The sequence below is a fragment of the Lepidothrix coronata genome, unplaced genomic scaffold (genome assembly GCF_001604755.1).
Source record: "Lepidothrix coronata isolate B3197 unplaced genomic scaffold, Lepidothrix_coronata-1.0 Scaffold125, whole genome shotgun sequence".
NCBI lineage: Eukaryota > Metazoa > Chordata > Aves > Passeriformes > Pipridae > Lepidothrix > Lepidothrix coronata.
The window spans coordinates 1217725-1238592 of NW_016690305.1; the positions used below are offsets into that span (position 1 = coordinate 1217725).

Sequence of the window (20868 nt, forward strand, 5' to 3'; positions counted from 1 at the left end):
ACTGTCTGTCTCACAACTGGAGCCAGACACCACTACCCAAACTGCACTTGCTTTGCTAAGCACTGAATTGGTAGAGAACTGAGTGTGCCTGTCTGTGAGATGTAGGTAGGCCTGAGAAATGTAAAGCTTTTGCTTTCACTTAAAAAAATCTTCCTGATAAGAATTTACATTAAGAAAAGTTGTTTTCTCCTCTGTTACTTGCAAATAGTTCTTTATTATACACAAGTATTTTACTTAGCAATACTTGAATAAGCAATTTAACCCTCTCAAAATTTCCTTGAGGGTAAGGAGCTTGATTTTACACCATTAAGGACAAGAACAGGCCCAGTGTCGTAGACTGAAACACTGTAATAGTAGAATTATTCCTGTTCCTGTAGCTGGCATTAAGAAAAGTTAATGGAAAAGTTTTCTGAATCTGCTACGCTTTCAACCACCTCTTTAATCCAGGGGATGTAGTTGGCTACTCTGGTGTACACCCCGTATTTCCCCTGCTGGCCACAGCCCTCGCCCCAGCTGACGATGCCCAGGAGGAACCAGGTGTTGCGGTGGGAGGCGATGAAGGGGCCCCCACTGTCCCCCTTGCAGGCGTCGGTGGCCGCGGTGCCGTGCCCCGCGCAGAGCATGTTGTCGGTGACCAGCCTGTCCATGGCCCGCTGGCAGCGCTCCAGGCTCACCAGGGGCAGCCGCACCTTCATGAGGAAGCGCAGGGGGGAGCCGCGGGCGTGGGTGGCTCCCCAGCCGCTCACCACCCCGAGCCGCCCCTCCTCGGAGAGCAGCGCGGCCAGGCCGGGGCTGGGCAGGCAGATGGGAATCGCGTACTCGTTGAAAACGACGGCACTGCTCAAGTAGAGCAGCGCGATGTCACCGTTGTAGTCGTTGGAATCGTAGTGTGGGTGTGTCCAGGTCCTTTCCACAGCGATCTTCTGCTCCTTGAACTCTCTCTGGTATTTGTCAAAGTCCCCTGCAGCCAGGACAAGTTAAAACGTTAAGCAAACTGTAAACAGCCTCTGGGGGATCGTCACTGGGAAACAGGAAGGACAGGGAGTTAACGCTTTGATATTTTGTCCTGAGAAGGCACATCCCAAACCAAATCCTGCATGTAACAAGGACAGCTGTGATCCTGCAAACCAAACTTTCCAGGTGTCCTTTAGGCAGAGTTAGGGCCTGGATGATGAGACACTAACGGAGATGATTTCCCATAAACACTGTCAGTCCTTTTCAGTAAGCAGAGCTGTGTCTAAACTTCCATGGGACAGTGTTTCCCCTCTCAGGGACATGACATCAGCATTAAGCTGCAGCTGGGACTAAGGCTGAAGGATTGTTTCCTGTCAGTTCCCCGGTGCTGTTTGCTCCTCCTGCACATCCCTCTTCGGGAGGGTCCCTGTGGCACAAGGTTGTGTTTGTTGCAGCATTTCTGCTGCAGGGGGCCAATTCCTGTGGCTGTAACGGGGGAGAGGGGCTTTGTGCTCCCAGGCAGCTACAGGCAATAAGGAAGAGGCAGCACAGCAGGTAATTAACCTTAAGGCTGATTAAGAACCAAACTGGCCTTGATAGCAGACAGTCACCTACAGGAACCCTTCTTCCTCCTGAGGGGTCACCAAGATGCCCTCAGGCTCTGTGCACAGTGAGTTTGCCAAAACGGATGACAGAAGAGAGATCTCTGCCTTGTTTCCCCAGGTTCTCCATGAAAACAAAAGGGACCAGCTGAGCCCTTTGGCACCTCTACGCTGCCAAGGAGCTGAAGTGGTCCCTAATGCAGGTGGGGCTGGCTGTGCTGTGCCTCCCCCGCCCCTGTGCTCACCCACAGTGACGTGGTGGGGGCTCACGAGGTCCAGGCAGTGCGCGGCCGTGACCACCCAGCGGCTGCTCAGGAGGCTCCCGCTGCAGAACCCCACGCCCCGGCTGTCCCGGATCAGCACCTGCGGGAAGGGAGAGGCAGAACCGCGGCTGGGCCGGGGGTGTGCACACACTGTGGGCTCTGACCCAGGTGAGGAACACGTCTGGCAGGAGCACCGGCCCACCAAGCAAAGGGCAGTGAAAACAGTAATAAAATCACTGCACTGCTGTGACGAGGGAGCAGAGTATTTAATGAACTAAGCTCGACAAGCTCATGCAGACTTACAGCTGCAGTGGCTGATGTTCTTCTGAAGGAAGAAGTATGACTGTGATTTATTTTTCATGTGGCGTCAAATGTTTTGGGAGTGGTGGAGAACAGAAACACAAGGTGCAATTTATTAGTAATCAGGTAATAAAATTTGTAATGATCTACACAGTAGCAAATGGAGAAGTTAAAACATGGTGCTCAGTGTTTGTTGTCTGTCTTGTCTGTTCAGAATTATAAGCTCCATCAATGCCTCAGCATCTCCTCAACTATTAATTCTGTGTACTATTGATGCTTTTAATTCTGTTCAGCACTGCTAGAAATAAACATTGAAAAGTAGCAAAGAACACTTATCAGAAAATGCTGCTATAGGTTATGAAGACCTAGAAGGCAAAGGGTTTATAAAAACCTTTAAAAATTATATTGATAGATAGATACACTTTAAATTCAACATTAAATTACAAATTTCTTGATGTAATGACAATTTAAAACCACCTTAGTGGTAACACTTCATTTCCAGAAGAAACTGTATAAGGTTGGACAACAAACAACATTCCCACCTAACAAGCCAAAATCAGTCTACTGATCCAAAGGGAAGCAGCTGCTGATGGAAACCCATAAAATTGGCTAATAGTGACATTTCAGCTTGCCAAAGTGCACAATGCATGGTCCACCCAGGTTCAGCCTATGATTTTTCCACCTATAAATACCTTCTGATGTGAAATTGGGAAATCTACTTGTCTGCCAGCAGTAAATCGACTGGGGGTAATGTGAAGGGTTTGAGATCAGAATTTCTCTGCAAACAGTAACAGGACATTGACCAAAGAGAGACAATATAGTGAAAATTAGTAACAAATAAGGACACACTCACAAAAGCCCCAAACCTACTGAATCTCACCTGGCCACAGAACCTCCCTCAGGAAAACTATTACCAGCCTTCCACAGGGAGGCAGAAGCTCAGCTTTTCCCTAAGGACTCACAGACACAACCTGAATAACAGCACAGGAGATCTGACTGGATTAAGATAGAAGGTATTACGTTCTAATCCAAAAGCATACATATGTAGGACGGGAAGAATCAAAGGCATCTAAGGTCTGTATCATCAAAAAGCCCTGCTGAAGGCTGAGAAATACACGTGGTTCCATTGCTCTCGACCTGAAAAAACTTTATAATGGCTTGATGAACTCTGCTCCTGAAGGACCCAATAAAGTTAAAGCAAGAAAGCACTTAGGTGTGGTGTTTGGCCAGACTGGAAGTAAAGTATTACCTGCCAGGGGCAATGTCCACGATGACACAGCATTCCTCCTGTTATCCTGGGGTCCCCGTGCTCCAAAGTAGAGCTGATGTTTGCCTGGGTGGGCTGAGGCACGTCCAGACCGTCTCCCCCGTCCCTGCTCTGATGCAGCCCATCAGTCCCCGTTCTGTTCCTGCCAGTGCCCTCCCCTCGTTGGTTTTGCCCTGTGGTGTTTCCCCCTGTTCCTTCCTGCCTGGCAGCAGGTGCTGTGCTCTTGTTCTGCCATGCAGGGCCCTGGCTTGGCTCAGCCAGGCCTCTCCCAGTTCCCTCCACTGCCTTGTGGTTCTCAGGGCCATCCAGCTCCTCCCCCAGGGGCTTCTGGGACACAGAGCCCACCACTGTCTTTTTGCAGCTGGAAGCATCTCCTGCCACCTCCGTTTGTCCAGCGTGCCCGAAGGCATCCTTTATGGTCTCCTTTTCCCCAACATCACTGTGTTCCAGCTCCATCTGCCCAGCTGTGCCCTCTGTGCTCCTGTTCAGCTCAGGCACATCCCTGTGCTCCCCCTGGCTCCTCAGGAGGCTTTTTGGCCCCCGCCGCTGTTCCTCCAGAGCCTGCCTGGCTTTGATCAAGCCACAGGGAAACGGTGCTGGAAGAAGGAATGACAGAAACCAAGATCTGAGATTAGGGTGTGTTGGTGTCATGTTGAACTCAAACACAAAGCAGCACTTTTCCTGTCCAAGAATGGGACTCGACCCCCCTGGAACAACTCCGACCTCGTGATGTCAAACTCCCCCCTGCCCCCCCCTTGGCTGAGTGTGCAGAACTCATTACCCAGAATGGGTGTGTGGCTGTGTCTTTTCTGAGCCATCAGCCAGGAGCAGCCTGCCGAGGGCTCTCTTCAGGAAAGAATACTGACCCAGCCCTAACACCACATTTTAAAGCCCCCTGTCCTACCCTCTCCCCTCCCACCCCTGCACTTCAGCCTCATGACTCAGTTTAGCTGATCTAAGCCTGTGCTAGAACAGGCCCACTCCAAACTGTCCTGCTTGCTCCTTGACCCAGTATGTGCTCACAGGGGCACTGGACTACAAACAACAGACAGAGAGGAACCTTAACATTTAAAATAAACATTACAAATAAGACAGATCTTTTCATGCAGTAAGTGCAAGCTGCAGTAACCACAGCATGTGCAGCTCTCTGCATCCAGCGGAGGGAAAGTCAGTGCCTGCAAACCTCCTCTTTTTCCTGAGGTGGGCCCAGCAGCCCGTGCTTTACCTGCCTGCACGCAGCTCCTCCCGTCCTCGTGCAGGGTATAATCCCTGGCGCAGGAACACTCCACGTGGAGGGCGCTGCTGTCCCTGCAGTACTGCCAGCACCCGCCGTTCTTGTACCAGCACTCCAACCTCTCTGCCGGGGAAACACCCGCGGTTACAGCACCCAGCTCCCGGAGCTACTATTGCAGGAGGCAAAGTAGGAAAACATCTGCTGGAAGCGCTCAGGGAAACAGAAGGAACCGCCCCTTACAGTTCCAGACACGCACACTGGTGTGCAGCAAACCAGACCTCATGTTTGGTTTGTTCTGTTCTGACCGTTCTCCCATTTGCCAGCTTTGCCCTGAGGCCACGGCTGGGCCTTTCTGTCTGTGGAGCAGGGGCAAGAAGAGGCCTGGAAGAGCAAACACTTCTAAATGCATCAGTTTTTGATCCATCTGCACATCTTGTCTTTTATATCATGACAGGTTTAAAGCACCGGGCATTGGGTGGGGGTCCGACCTTGCCTGAAATGGACTGAGATTTTTATTCACTGTTACATTACAAACAGTCATGTTTTAATTGCTTCACTGTACAAAGAAAAGGTCAACAAAAGCACTTTGAGGAAAAAAATTTAGTTTCCACAGTTTGGCTTTTGCTGTTATTTCATGCCTCAGTTTGCAAACTGGATAGAGCATTTCAGAGGATGAAAAACCTGGTAAGAGAAGGCAGTTTTTATCCTTCCTTTTTCATCACTCATATATTACAACATAAATATAGCAGACTTTTCCCCTTTCAGTGAGCTTTGGCTAATTTGTTTGATTGACTCAGTAAAAGAGAAGAGCCTCACCATGAACAATCTCCAGTGCAGGCATCTATGGCAGGAGTCACTAGAGCTGTTATCCCTCCAAAGTGATGAAAAGGGGCCTTTCCTGGGAGCAGACAGGAGATGGCCACATGCCATCCTTCCTTCACAACGAATGCCAATGTGTCTATTCCTGCACTCACCTATTTCACAGTTGTGTCCTCTGAATTCTGGGGGGCAGATGCAAAAGTAACTGTAATGTCTTATTTTGCAGACTCCACCATTGTTACAGGGATTTGTACTACACGGATTTAAACCTAAGGAGAAGAAACAAGGCACGGTGTAACTCCAGGAATTAAGAGAAGCCTGGCTTTCAATTGCCACATAGTTCTTTGTACCCAGGAGGGACACACGAAATACATTTTTTAAAAATTCCTTTTTTACCTACCTTTGTAATTGAACCAAAACTCCATCTGCAAGAGGAAATCACAAATGAAGAGAACAGGCAACAAAGAGTCATACTGATTACTGAAGACATAGTTTAGAAAGCTGTCTTTTTAGGGTCCATGTAAACTGACATTTTCATTAGAGCCATAAACACAATCTCAGTATCTCCTGATCACCACCGTGCCATTTACTTTTGTAAATGGACCATGGACCAGTCACAGAGTGCATAAACTGGGCTGTACTGGAATCAAAATGAACCTGAAAGCTCAGATCCTTAAATGCTCCAGCCACTGAAAGGTCTGTGGCACCAGCTCAGGAGTTTCAAGTGACGCCATCACCACACCCCCCTCCCCAAAAGGTGTCACTGCAAGGCCTCAGCATCAGCTGCTTTGCTCTGAGGAGCCATTTCTACTGTGCTGCTTTACCTGCTACAGAGACATTCCTGGCACCTCGGGCTGGATGCAGGAGAGACCAGGCACCTGTTTAACTCTGCAGCTCCAACTCCTGCCTCAGCACAAGGCCCCAGAAGGCCCTGGCCCTGCTTCCAGCCAGATGCTGTTGGCCCTGGGAATGAGACACTCCTCCCCTGGATTTGGAGGGTCTGGACAAGCAAGTGACCTCTGAAAATGTGCCAATCACATTGCTGGATTGATGCTCTCAGAAATGGGTTTTAGATACTTCCAAGGATTTGTGTTTAACATTTACACAACAAACTGAGCACTCACAAAGTGCAGTCTCACAGGTGCCCTGGGTGACCCTCCCTGAATTATCCTGAAGTGACCCAAGCTGCAGAATCCATAGACACACACTTCCAGAGCCACACTAGGTGACCTGGGCAGGATTACTTAGACCTCACCATCGACTTTCCTCTGTTTCTCCTAAAATCAAGTTTCTCACCGTTTTCTCCTGCGAATGGAAGATCTCCTTGGCCTCCTCAAATGAACACTTTTCCTCATTGCATTCTCTCTCCAAGTTCCCCGGACGAATCTCTTCCAGGAAGTGGTTGGCACGTTTCTGGACTCGCAGCACCTCGTGGGCTTTGTCTTTTCTCTCAAACACTAGAAGACCAAAACTGAACAGTTGGTGCTGAAGGCAACACAGTGGCATTGCCCCAGTCACGGTCACATGGGCTTTCAGTGGAAAAAACAATATAAATGAGGGGAGTGGGAATCTACACAAACAGCCCAAAGGAAAATAAAATTAGTCTGTGTTTCAGCAAAACATATCAGTAGTCTGAGCTTGCTTTCAGTGAGTCAAAAGAGCCACTACTGAGACTTGCAGGTTAGTGCAGAAATTTTTAATTCCACAAGGCTCTTGAGTATTGCAGCTTCTTCTCTGGAGGCTGGTTAGATTTTTCCGCTTAACCATCCCAATTCACAACAATTATTAGCTTGATATTTGGTTATGGAGTCACAGAGTTCTCCAGGTTCTGCTGTGGCCACAACAGAACAGACACCAATCCTTCATTAAGAGAAATATTAGTGTCAGTTTTGTGCTTACATTTAGCTCATCTCAACTTTGCTTCACTAAGGTATTTGCCCTCCTCCTGTGATGCCTTAAGCTGTTACTGCCAATAAATTAAGGGAGGAATGGCCAAAAGGACTATGTCAGTAATGTCCTCCCCACACACTCTCTCTGCTCCACAGCACATCTTTGCTAAGGCACCTCTATCTGTAGCAGTGTGTGCCAGGGTTTTTCCACCCACACCCTTTGTGGGTGCACTGATCCCAGAAGTGCAGCCCCATGGCCAAAGCCCACCTGGCACATGGAAAGGCTGCTGCTCCAAGTGTTATGAGACAGAAGCTCACTCTGTAATCCCAAAAAAGCCTATGGAAATCCACACAGCACTGCTTTTCCCAGCTAGGGATTGGTGCCCTGGACAAGTCAAACCTTCTGGCAAAGAACCCAGTTTTGGAGATGGACTGTGAAAACACAGATCTATTTGCAGTTGCAGGATCAGTATTTACAGCAATGACTGAAATTCTAGAATGATATTACATTGCTTCATTTCCAGGCAATTAGTAACAGCCCACAAAAACTCGGTGGAGAAAAGCTTTGCACAGATCCTGCTGTCTGGTAATGGAGAACATTTCCTTCACTTACATCAGTAGAATTTCCCTTCAGCACCTCTTGTGTTCTGGGTCATCTTAAAGGATTTACCTCCTTTAAGTAGGTGTCCCACAGAGCCTTTGCAGATACTCTGCTCTGCTCTTCCTCCTCTGCAAGGACAGCCACGATGATTCCTGAGATCCTGCACACTCTGGTGCCTGTCCCACAGCTCTCTGAAGCCATTTCTGAACCTTGTGTAGTAGTTGTACAATCAACACGAGGTCCAAGAACACATGTTGAAAGTGCCTCATTTTAGATTTCCAAACTGGAAACCTCTACCATGCAAAACCAATTCAGATCTCAGGTTCCATGTCACAGGGAGAATACTTTTCAACAGGAGAGTGGGCTAAACAGAAATCTAAGAAAGGCTGATTTCACTTGCAAATATGTATATAAATATTAATTTCTTTCTTGTGTGTTTCAGGAAGTGTTCCTTCAACCCATAGGACTTTGTGTTCAGAACAGGAACATAGTTCCTGTTTAAATGCCAACATTGCCACAAAAAGACAATTTAATTAAAAAAGTAAAAGAAATACCTACCTTCATATGAAAACAGGCAGCTGCTGTCAACGAAGCACATCAGCAGGAGAAATCTCCCAAGTGAGGAGCCGCTCTCCATGTTAGTGAGCATCCAGAACACTGACCTCCTGATTTCTTTCTGAGGGAAAAGAATAATAAAATTAGTATGTTGCCACAAAACCAGCCTGCAAAAAAGATGAAAAAGTAGAAGCGAGAGGATAAGAAGAGGCAAAGAAAGCAAATTCTACCCAGTTCATTTTGACCTCATGTCCCCTCTTTCACCAAGCCACACTGATGCTGCACACCCCAACAGGCAGGAGCTGAGCTGTGGGGCAGGGGCTCATCCAGAGCCCATGGAAGCCATGGAAAAGCCATGGGGAGCATGGGAACACACGGCCCAAATGGAGCAGAGGCCGCTCCCAGCCCAGTCTTGCTGAAGCCGAGGCGGGAGCACAACCAGCCCCTGTGCAACTGCTGATGCTTCGCTCAGGGAAGACCCTGCACAGACCCCAAGGAGGAACCAAGCACCACATACCAGCAGTCACAGCTACAGCACAGAAGTTTGCATTTCTTCTTATTACCTTCCCAGGCTAAAGGATTTACCAGGATTCAACAGTATGTTCCTCTCTGCTACCTGCAGCATTTTTTCAAAAACACAGGATCCAGAATGAGTTCAATTCACACAGAACCATGCAATTATACTCACGTTTTTCTTTATATTTTTTTTTTAGGGGAAGACAGGAAAGAGATTTGGCTGTACACCAGGAACAGCCATGAGGTCAAGAGGTTGATCATTAACTAGTCACAAATATTGACAGAGGAGAGAGAACCTGGATTCTATGGGACACATTAGAAATTCAAAATCGGAAGAAAAGTGTGTGTTTCCACACACATACACATGTGCATTAAAAAGAGAATTTAGTCTCTTAAATAATCCTCCAATACTAAAAGCCACTACTTTGCAATAAATTTCTTCAGGAAAATGTGGAACTTTTAAGAGCAGATTTCTGACACTGTCACCTTTCAGTAGGCAAGGCCAACGGACCTGGAAAACACACCAGCCACTCTGTAAACAGGTGCTGAAATATTGCAGAGCTGGGAGCGTGCAGGAGGATTCACTGCAGTCACCAGCAGGCAAATGTTGCCCTGTCACAGCACCAGCACTGCCATCCCCCACCCTTCTTTGAACACAACCATGTTTCAGCTCAGGGTTATGGGTTACCTGTTCCTGGTGCAGGCCTGTTGAGAAGGGTGCTGTTCAAAGCATTCTTATTTAATGTTCCTCCATCCTTAAGTCCTGTCCCAAGGGAAAAGGGGGAGGAGAAAAGAGAGCCAGAGCCAGCGAGCACAGCTCCCACCCCGACTGCTCCTTCAGTAATGACTCAACGTCAGCACTGGGGTAACAAGCACCAAGGCAGCTCCTGAGTCAGCAAGTCCACAAATACAAAAGGTATTAAACCTCTTTGCTGACACCACATTAAATTTCTTACAAACTAACACAATTCCTTGTACCTGAAGTTTTTTTCGTTTAAGTCTCATCACAAGAGCAGACTGAAGTTCTTCACTGATCCAAACCCCTCAAGACATTGGAAACACACACTGGGAACTCAGATCACTAGAGCAGAAAGAGTTCTGCTTTTTTTTTTTTTTCCTACAAGATTAATTCTATTTAACAAGTGCTAAGATTAGAAACAAGTATAAACTGTGATATTAAACTTCACCTGGACTATTGCTACTTCCTATGAACTTACTGGTGCTCTGCATCATTTACTCATATACATACACAGACAGATGCAAACACACACCATTTATCAGTAAGCATTAGCAATGCTCACACAGCCTGCAGCTGAGTGCAGTCACCAGAACAGCAATAAACAGAAGCATTTGCTTACCTTGCTAATTAGAAGACTGTTACAGACCCCAGGATAAACAGAGCCTGCAATAGCTTGGAATTAAACCTCTCTTCTTTTTTTTTGAATAACACTATACAGGAAGTTGGGGGGGGGGGTAAAATCAGGCATCAGGTGTGCAAAGAATAGAAAATACAGAGAAGTTCTAGTCACCTGCTGAATCAACCATCTGTGAGCACTGGAGTAGGATGTGAGGGACTGGAAGCAGTAATGATGTTACAAAAACTTCACTGTGTTGCAAGAAAAATTATACAAATACAGAGCAAACCAAAACAGTTCCTGTGGGTACAGCTGAAATGACAGAACTGCATCTCGATGGTGACTTGCAAAAACAGTTTTCTCTGTCCCCTCCTGCCCCCCACCCCAACCAATTCAGATATTTTACACCTCAAAGATGGAGTTGTCTGACCATGGATCACCTTATTTTCTACAATGCTGTACAGCATCTCAGCTAACAGGGTTCTTTTTTCTTGCCTGAAAGGCTTAAGTAGGGCCATGCCACAGGTAAACAACACAACCTGCAACAAACCAATGTAAACAAGAAAAAAAAGGAGAGAAAAAAATAAGTCCCAAGGAAAACAGCACACGAGGTTAACATATACTCAATATTTAATACTGAAGGTCTGACATTACACTGCATATTGTCACCAGCACAACATTCCAGACTCTCGGGGTCAGAATCAACCCTTCAAAGGAGCTGACACATCTATGTGGTGCTGGATCCACTCCAGGTACTGACTAACTTTGGTGTAGACTCCAAATTTCTCCCTACTCCCACAGCCGTGGCCCCAGCTCACCAGTCCTACCAAAAACCAAGTATCCTTATATTTGGTGGACATGGGGCCCCCGCTGTCCCCAAGGCAGGCATCCTTCCTGTCTCCCAGGCTCCCGGCACACAGCATGTTGTCGGAGACAGGAGAGGCCATGGCGGGGGCACACTCGTTGCGGGGCACGATGGGGATCTCGATGTAGTGGAGGGAGGTGGGGTAGCTGACGTTCACGTCGCTCGTGCTGCCCCAGCCCGTCACCACCATCTGCTGCCCGCTCCTCGTGAGCTCCTGCTCGGCCAGGTTGCGGGCGGGGAGGCAGATGGGGAGCGCGTATTTGTAGTACATGGCGTGCTCGGCCAGGTGCAGCATGGCTATGTCGTTATCCAGCGTCTCCTTGGTGTAATTTTCGTGGATCACCCATTTATCGACCCGAATGATTTGCTCATCGACATCGCGACGACGGAAAAGGAATTTACCTGGAAGAGCAAACAAGAAGAAGACGGATGCTGCCGAACTTTCCTTCCCCTTGAACACCAAAGCATCTGGAATATGCTGTACTCCTGTGGTTTTACTTCCCTTGTAATACAGACATTTGCTCATTTTATGTCACAGGTTGGCAGTGTTTTTAACAGATGGACTAACCTGTAAACTTTCCCTATTTACTGATATCATGAATACCCACAGTAGTAAATGAACTGGTGCCCTAGAGCTCTGGTCATCAGCTGAGAAACCATTTCAGTACACCTGTGCAACATGAGAGACCTCCTTCAGGAGGAAAACAACCTTTTTGGAACCAGCATTAAAAGTTGGAAGAGCAAGCACATGCAAAGCAGGACATTCATGACAGGACATGAGCTTTATGCTGCCTGAACGAAACGTCAGGATTTATAAATAAAGGTGACTGACTGGTAAGGCTATTCCTTTCTGAAATCTTACAACGGTATTTTAATGAACTTTTGACTGCTTAAGACTTCTGGGTTGCTATTTGTGCTACATGATCACAGCCACTTCAGGGGCCAAGCAGTCAATGCAACAGTAAGCAGGAAACTGTGTTGAGAAGGGCCAGAAAGGCAAGAAGTCCTTTGTGATACACTGGGATAGGAAAGTCAGGTCTTTCTTGTAGGCTGTCAGTGAGGTCTTGCAGCTGGTTTTTTCTGTAAAAAGTCAGTGTCTCCAAGTGCAGGGACTTATGAGCCACAGTAGCTACAGAAACATATTCTCAAAAGACTCCTTAAGTCCAGCTTTGGATCTTGGACCTCCAGAGCAATTATTTCAGAGTCTCTCCTCTTGCTCCTCTGCAGACATCCAATGGAAAATTCATACCTGGCCAGAGCAGGTGGCTGAAACTGCTCTGACGGGTTGTATTAAGTAGTTCCAGAACCTGAAGGACTTCCCGGTATCAAGCCAACAACCACAAATCAGTGTTTTTCTCCTATCACAACCTGTCTTCCTTGAGTGCCCTTGGAGCACTCTCCAGCCACTGTGGCTGGGGGATGGCAGGGAAGAGGCAGGGCTTTATTCCTGCCTTCACAGGTGCAAACCCTGCTTTAGGCCTCAGAAATAACTGTGGACTCAAATGCTCCTCTAAGGAAGGCAGTGTGGGTGAGCAGGAACACACGTGCTGCAGGGCTCACTCCTCTTGTGCATCACAACTCTCGCTCCATGGCCACACACTGGATTCTTCCTCTGTGAATAAGGAAGGTCTTTTGGGCAAGTATGAGAGCGAGAGAAAGCCGAGCCCCACTGATAACCATCCTTACACTATAAATTGCTCTGTATACTTGCCCCAAATTCAGGTGTGAGACATCTCTCAAGTTTCATTTGAACAGAACAAAATCTTCTCAAATCAGGGTTCTCAAGTGCTGACATTTCTTCACCCACTGAAAATCACATTTTATTTGGACTCTCCTGACAGATCCCACCCCTTCTTTCTTTGCTGCAGACACATCTCAGGGCATGGTTAATCCCAGCTGAAGGCTTGTCAGACTGCACAGATCTCTCCCAAGACCTGCAGTATGAGGCCAGGGTGGAACAATGTTAAGTGCAGCCTCAATACTTGCCCCAGTTACCATCTCCCCACTGAGCTATTCCCTCCCAAGTTACGCTCAAAGCTACATCCAACAAAGCAGAGCACTCCAACACCACATCTGACAGTTGCTTTTCCTCTAACGAGCTTCCTTAGTGAAGCTCTTCTTGGGCTTCACCAAAATTAATGGAAAACGCTTAAAAAGGAAGAAAATGACATAACTTATGCACATTTCCAAACTATCACATACACTTCTATTTGGATGTCTCCCTGTGAAAAGGTGAATATTCTGGCACTGAGAGGACCCAAGGCTACATCACATACTTTTCTATTCATCCTGTATGTTGGAAGTACATAAACACATTGATCTGTGTGTGCCTTACTGTCTCTGTTCTCAAACCCCTGCACATCCACAGTCTGTATGGAACATGCATACAGACTGTGTATTTTCCAGGAGAGGTACACAGACAATATATTGGCAGGACTTTCAACAAATACTGGGAATATCCTATCATTTCACTAATGGAGAAAGCAAGCAGCTGAGCTGTTATGCCTCAGCACCAATGGTACATAGAAAACATTGATCCAAAAAAATCCCATATTACTTCAGTGTGAATGGAACACTAATTATTTCTGACTGTTAATTCAGGAGCAGGACTGCTACTTGACATAGTGACATTTTCTCATGCTCCAGAGCAGCAGTGCAAGTAAAGGCAGTGTTGCCATTCTACAGCACTTCTCCTCCTTCTGCAGTGAAATTCTCTGAAGTAACAGTGTTTAAATGCATGAAAAGGCAGGAAGACACCCTGTGACATTCTCCTCCTGAGATCAAGACTTTTTTTTCAGTATTGAGATGACCTTGAATATTTTCAGCACCAGAAAAACACAAGGAGAAGAGACCAAGTCTTTCTGCTTTATAGACCAGCAGCAGTGCTCAGAAGACACCAGCTCACTTCCACAGTAAGGCTGACAGTGGCTCAAAGGAAATCAGATTTTTACTAAGCTTTGTTTTAAGCTAAGATGCATATTTAAATACTGCCTAGACAGTCCATTCCTACAACCAAGGACTTTTTTTTCAGAACCTGCTATCTTTTCCCTGAAATGATAAATACTTTGAATGAAACAGTTATATTTAAAAAACACAGGGATAGATGATTTTCCATACCAAGTCTTACTTTGAGCTCCTTTGATGTGTCAAGGCAGTGTGCTGCTGTTAGGACCCAAGCTGGATGGATGAGAACACCCCCACACAGAAACTTCCCACTTGTACTTTGCAGCATAACCTGAAACCAAACAAGAGAGGTGTGAGGTATGACAATGCCTGGACAGTGGCTCACCAAACACTGTGCACAACCTTCTTTGTGGCTGCCAAACACCCCAATGCACCAAGCAACAAAGCAGGGCACATGCACCGAAGCCAAAGCTCCACAGTGGGACAAAAGCCCTATGAATAAAGTCTCTGTGGAACACCTACAAGCAAGTTTTGAATGTTCTTCCTGAATGAGGGCTGGCTTCATCCAAATCAGCATGGGGTGCTGCTGGGCACTGCAAAGAAGCACTCTGCACTCAAAGCTTTGAAACACAGAGCACAAATGAGGGGATTATTCTTGTGTCCCACACCAGAGACAGTGCATCATCTCAGACTGCAGCTCTCATGCTATGGTGTAAAAGGGCCTTTCATATCAAAGAGAACCACGCCCTGATTATTTGCATTCATTAGTTCCATGATAAGCTCTATGAAGTCTCCCCTTTCTCTGTGATATCCCAACCTGCCATGGCATATTTTGCTGATTAAATCTGTTAACTTGAATGTATGACAGACAAGGCTCATAAAAAAGGGTGAGAAAGTGCCCTCCCACTCCCACCATGAGGCTGTTACAGGAGCTGGAGCACACATCCCATCACACAGCATGAGTTTCCCAGGATGGAGCAACAGAGTTGGTGAATGTAATCACCATCCTCTCTCTTGACAGTGTGGGCAAGGTAAAGTAAAAAACTTGGCAACAGTGACAAGGTCAAGAGTCCAAACAGATACTAAACCATTTTATCCTGCTACTCCAATTTTGAGGTTGCTTTTGAAAAAACTAAGGAAATTTTAGCTTCACGTGACACCACCAGTAACGTAGGAACCTTTCTGGAGTAGCCAGGCAGGCAGAGCTTTTGGTAAGAGCCTAAACTACTCGTGGTGAAGAACTCTTTTCTCCTACCTGCCAAGGGCTGTCTCCCCTTCTTGCAGCTGTTCCCTCAATGAGCCGAATATTGAAGCTTGCTTTGGCTTCAGCGCCGTCCACCTTCACTCTCCCACAGGGGAACTCCACTGTGCAGATGCAGAGAAGTTCACTAGCAAAGCCCAGATCACCCAACACAAACCCACTTTCTAGAGCAGCCCCTCTGTGTCTCTAACCTAGGCAATACTGGTCAGAGGCCTCATGGAAGTCCCTCAGTGCTTGGCAAGGAGGCGGTCTCCTGATTCCCCTCTATGTCTCCATGAGGCAAACACAGATTAAGGGCCATAAAGCAGGTACGGAGCTGAGAAATGCAGGCAGAGTTACTCTGCACGGAATAGGTGTTTTGAAAATGAGTAGAAAGTGCACTGCCAACAATTCTGCCCCAAAACTCTCTTACTTCAGTCTGAATAATCCTCTGTCAAACGTGGATCACAAACATCCTCCTCTTACCTACAGGCTTGCACGTGATGTGGTCGTTCATGAGCTGATACCCCGATGCACAGCTGCACGAGCGGCCCTGGTTGGCAGGGTCATCCCTACAGAAATGGTCACATCCCCCGTTATCCACGGAACAGTTGGTGTACTTGACCTCTGAGGGAAAAAGGAACAGCAAGAGAGATGGGAGAAGTTTGAAAGTCAGAGTCACAGGGAGGTAATGTGGCAAAGTGGGCAACAGCTGTCAGTGATTTGGGATGACAGTTGTGGGCTTTAACAGCACCTGGGCCCTGAGACAGCAAACAACCTTAGTCCAGAATCAGGCAGTGGGGAGATGGAGGAAACAGATTACTGTCAGAGCAGGTAGACTGGAGAACAGAAAATTCCCTGTCACTACATGCAAGCACACAGTGCAAAGTGTTGATGATACAGGACATACAGTGCTCATCCCTAACTATGCTGTCCAGCTTTTGTTCAAGGAAGAAATTGTCACAGTAATGACAATAAATACATTGTATTTAAAACCACCACCATCATCCCTGGGTTGACAGTTCTAAAGTAACTGAAATCCCTGCTTTACAGAGTTATTTTCGGTACTTGTTCAAAATTTAGATATCTCAGATCTCCGAACTTCTCCTATGGCAACACAAAGTTAATTTTGCTTTAGATAAGCACAAATAAACCTCCTACCACAATCATGAAGCAAGAGACAAATCACATTAGTAAAGAAAGCGAGTAAGCTGTGCAATGACTGAAGTGTTGACCCCTACTGCACAGAAACCTCTGTCACAAAGGATGTTATTTTATAGTGGATTAAATGCAGCATTACCATAATTGCAGAAAAACCCCTCCCAGCCTTTGTTACAGATGCAGGAAAATTTTCCAATATTGTCCTTGCAGATGCCATTGGAACAAGGCTGTGGCGCACACTGATCTCCATCTGAAACAGAGGTAGGAAAATCCAGTCCCTGAATCATAGAGAGCTCACAGATCAAACATCAACACGAACAGGCCCTCCCCAGATTCCCAAACATCACCTATGTGATGGGTGGTAAGCTTCTGGCACTTAAAGGTGACACCTCCACGGCACTCGCCCAGAGACAGGGCATCGCTCTGGGTTCTCACCTACAGCTGCAGAGAGAGTGGGGTGGGCAGAAGGGGAGGAAAGGGCAAAGCCTGAGGCAGACAGGGCAGTGGCAGGTGACTGCAGGGGTGGGGCTCCTCTTTGGCCCACATCAGACAGGGTTAGAGCACCAAAGCACTTTTCACCAATTCCTTAGCCCTGGGGAGATGACTGATGACAGCTACAGGTACACAGTGTTTTAGGAAGGCTGCTTGTGTGATAGAAGGGGAAAACATTCTTTGCACACCCCATACAGGAGAAAATGAGAATATGAATCAGTATGTGACATATGGCAGGAGGAAGGCTGAGTACCAGTTACTCTTGAGGAAGCACAGAGAAGTGATTAGGAAAGTCTTTTACTTACCTACATACTTGCTCCAAAAATTGAGCTGTGGAGAAACAAAATTTGTCTTATGGTGAGAAAACCATTTTTAACAAGTGAGGGATTTAAAGTGTATCATGGCCTTGGCCAACAGAGAACAGCATCAGAGAACAGTCAACAGCATCAGTCTCATTCTTCTTGACAGTGTAGTGACTGGCACTACAAACCAAGAAAACTGGCCAAATGATCCTGTACTGCTTGTACTGTGCTTGTACTCAGCACAGATCTCCCCTGTCCTGCTTGCAGACCTACCAACACCAAAGCCCCTCAATATCCCCACTGTTTCTCTGTTTTCTTGTCACTTACTGCCAGGTGAGGCATCCGAGTTCACTTGTGCCCAGTCAGACAAAAACGTGGGCATTCCAAAGACAGATCCCTCTCCATTCTGGGGTTTGAGGGACAACAAAGACTGGCTCATCCTATGCTGTGAGCTGCTTTGCTCAACATAGTAACAAAGAATCCAAGCTGACAGAACAAGTGTGGAAAAGGGGCAGGAGTCAGTGATGCTGACAATAAAGGTAGCGTCCAACTGAAAATATGAGTTTGGACAAAAAGAGAGAACCTAGTGATGAGAGAAACATTTGCCATGCCCAACTGGGACACTGGGGAGATACAATGAAAGGCAGCCAGGGCTGGTGAATGGACAACAGAGGGCAAAGACTGGAAGGACCTGGAAAAACTCAGTGGTAGCAAGAATAGCCAGCGGGGTCAAGCAAGGATTGGAATTATCTGGCTGGGCCCTAAACCTCACCATTGGGTCAGGTGGGACATGCACGAGTAGCCAAGTTTTATGGCCCATACAGGTGGTAACACGACAATCACTGTAACAGAATGACATTCAAAACCATGCCAACACCTTAGGAATCAGGAGAGATCCGTTTTTAGTGCTGACAGCATGATCTTCTGTGCCCTGGATTGCAATATTTTAAGAAAATAATTGATCGGGTAACTCCCACACTCATCCTTAAAAGAACAACTTACTGTTGATTCCTTGGTTTCAAATATCTCACTGGCCTCCTCGAAGTCACAGCGCTCCTCCATGCACTCCCGCTCCACAGAGCCCGGCTTGAGCTCCTCCAGGAAAGAGTTCGCCCGCTTCTGGATCCTCAGGACCTGGTTTGCATCTTCAGTGCTGTAAAATACTGGAAGCAAAAATGTGAAAGCACAAGCAGAGAAAAGAGCTGGCCGAAAACCAGTAGTGGTGCTTCCCAAAGGACACTTAGCAGAGCACCAGCCCCTCTCCAGCACAGCAAGAGGGGCTGCCCTGGACACCAGAGTCTGTCTGTGTTGTGCTGCAGAAGCTCCAGCTCCTGCCCTGTGCTACTCTTGACAGCTCAGGGGCTCAGGAGGGCTGTGACCAGGCAGTTGTCATGGCCCAGCACTGCCTGTCAGCTCTGCTGGAGGAATTCAAACCCCCTAATAATGGAAAGGATTCCAGCCGCTCCATCTGACTGACAGAGGAGCAGGAAACGCACGTGCAGCGACTGGGGAAGGGTGAAGGGTCTCTCTAAAATGAAAACTTACTTGAGGTGCCGCAGACCCAAGCAGAGCAGGCAGCCAGCAGCAGCCCGAGGGCGAGGTGCTTCCACATCCTGCAGCAGGAGTCACCTGAGGAGAAGGCAGGTGTGAAGAGGAGCACATTGCTGAGGGACAGCAAGAGCCTGCTGCAGACAGCTCCCTCCCAGCCGGCCCAGCCAGCTCCTTCACTGGCCTGTCACAGGCCTGACTCATGACTCCAGCTCTGGAGCGGCCATTCTGAGTCCCTCCACACCTGTTTGCTCATTCCCTCTAACCCATCAGCAGCTCTCCCAGAACACTTTATATCTGCCCTGACACTCTCCCCTTGCCACTGGACATTTTTGACAAGCTTCCTGCTCCATTAAAGCAAGCTCTCCTCGGAAATCCTGAAGGATGCAATACTTTTGAAGCACTTACTGCTTTGTTCAGTGGGAATCAGGGTGATCTATTCTTCCGCCATGAGCTCTGCTGGAACTTAGTTAATCCATAACTTCAGATATTTACTCTTTGGAGTGACATGAAGTTAAACAAACAGTGCTCAGGGGGAGCTTGACAAATGACCTGCACACAGGGGAAAAGTGAAATAGCTGAGGCACCCACTCTGCCTTTGGAAAATCTGGGTTTTTTTTTACTTTAGATTCTCTGGCAAGCAGAAATTGTTATTTTTAGTTTGTAAGCATAACCACCCAGTGCTAAGGTCTCTTGAGAGACCCTACCATCTTCTCACAGCATGCAATCATCCAAAAGAGACACATTGCAATTTTTAAGAGTCCTCCCACTTTACTTTCTCACCCAAGGTTCCCCCCCCAAAACAGCCAAGGGAACTAATCCCCCTGACAGCCACAAGCAGGTACCAGAAGCTTGTACCAGCATGCCACATCTTTTGGTATACTGGGTTAGCTCTCATCAGCACAAAGTATTCTACAGAATTCTGAATATTAAACATTTAGAGAAAACCCTCAGTCCTTTTCAGAAGTTTTCTTGCACTGGAGGTGGGGGGAACCAGCATTTCCCCTTCTCTGAGAACAGTGTGTACAGCAGCACCTCTACAAGCTGGGCAGCAGTCACGGAATTACTGAGGTCGGAAAAGACCTCTGAGTCCAACCTGTGACCAATCACCACCTCGTCACCCAGACCAGAGCACTGAGTGTCACATCCAGCCACTCCACCACCTCCCTGGGCAGCCCCTTCCAGTGTCTAATCACTCTTTCTGTGAAGAAATTCTTCCTAATGTTGAGGACATGGCATTTTCATGCAAATTACCTGGGCAGGTAGGAGTCCTCAGGGGTCCTCTGTCAGGGAAAGTGCCACTGGGGTCCAGTGAAAGGTGGGCCCCTCCACCCTGGGATCTCAGCTCACATCCCCTGACACTGCTCAGGAGAGCACTGAGTGCTTATAAAACTTTTTTTTTTTCATTTTCACCTCACAAACTTGACCATGGACTTTCTTGAAAACAAGCTCTCTTTAAACGAAGGGTTCACCGTCCAACCACTGGGGGCTAAAATAAAGATTGTGGCATCCAAAATCCCAGCTGGGGAAGGTGTGTGCACTGCCAGCTCTGCTGGTATGTCCTTCATCCTCAGTTCAGCCATTCCACAAGAAAACTTCCACTGACATTAATGGCTACAGATTTTTGTGGCAATTAAAGTTTATGCAACATACCTGAATACAGGAAACACAGGTAGGACCATATATTACATTTTATTCATATATGTAGCTGACTTTGCCATTTGCTACCACACAGGTTGCATGGGTTTTAATACACTTCTGTCTCTAAGACTTGGTATAGGTTGGAAATTTAGGACACGCACATCAACTGCCAATCTAGAAGATTCAAACCTGTGTGTCAGTCTCCTAAAAATTTCTTGGTTTTTTTTAAACCCCTATAACTGATACTCAGAAAGAATTTACTTCTTCATCACCCCTTGTGTTTTGAGGGCTTTATTTTCCTGTTTTCCCATTTCTCCTGCCACTGTAGTGCAGAAATGTGTATTTTAAAAGCCTGCACTT

General features: G+C 47.1%; 2 protein-coding genes across 5 annotated transcripts; both read right to left on the bottom strand.

The window, feature by feature from the left end:
• Window positions 1–194: 194 nt before the first annotated feature.
• Window positions 195–10838, bottom strand: LOC108502842 (coagulation factor IX-like). Of its 4 annotated transcripts, none has more exons than XM_017826231.1 (9): window positions 9173–10838; window positions 8488–8605; window positions 6736–6896; window positions 5840–5864; window positions 5595–5708; window positions 4612–4743; window positions 3369–3982; window positions 1802–1919; window positions 195–961 (listed from the first exon to the last, which is right to left on the bottom strand). In XM_017826231.1, the coding sequence occupies exons 2-9, from the start codon at window positions 8576–8578 to the stop codon at window positions 384–386; spliced, it is 1833 nt and encodes a 610-aa protein (XP_017681720.1). In that variant the 5' UTR covers window positions 8579–8605; window positions 9173–10838; the 3' UTR covers window positions 195–383. The 4 variants fall into 4 exon arrangements, with proteins under 4 accessions (XP_017681720.1, XP_017681719.1, XP_017681718.1 ...); XM_017826230.1 differs by lacking the exon at window positions 9173–10838 and adding an exon at window positions 9048–9166; XM_017826229.1 differs by lacking the exon at window positions 9173–10838 and adding an exon at window positions 9002–9166.
• Window positions 10839–10962: 124 nt separating this feature from the next.
• Window positions 10963–19425, bottom strand: PROC (protein C, inactivator of coagulation factors Va and VIIIa). The gene is made up of 9 exons (XM_017826233.1): window positions 19276–19425; window positions 18865–18948; window positions 18322–18482; window positions 17323–17347; window positions 16665–16775; window positions 15851–15991; window positions 15380–15489; window positions 14338–14455; window positions 10963–11622 (listed from the first exon to the last, which is right to left on the bottom strand). The coding sequence occupies exons 2-9, from the start codon at window positions 18929–18931 to the stop codon at window positions 11057–11059; spliced, it is 1299 nt and encodes a 432-aa protein (XP_017681722.1). The 5' UTR covers window positions 18932–18948; window positions 19276–19425; the 3' UTR covers window positions 10963–11056.
• Between the last annotated feature and the right edge of the window lie 1443 nt (window positions 19426–20868).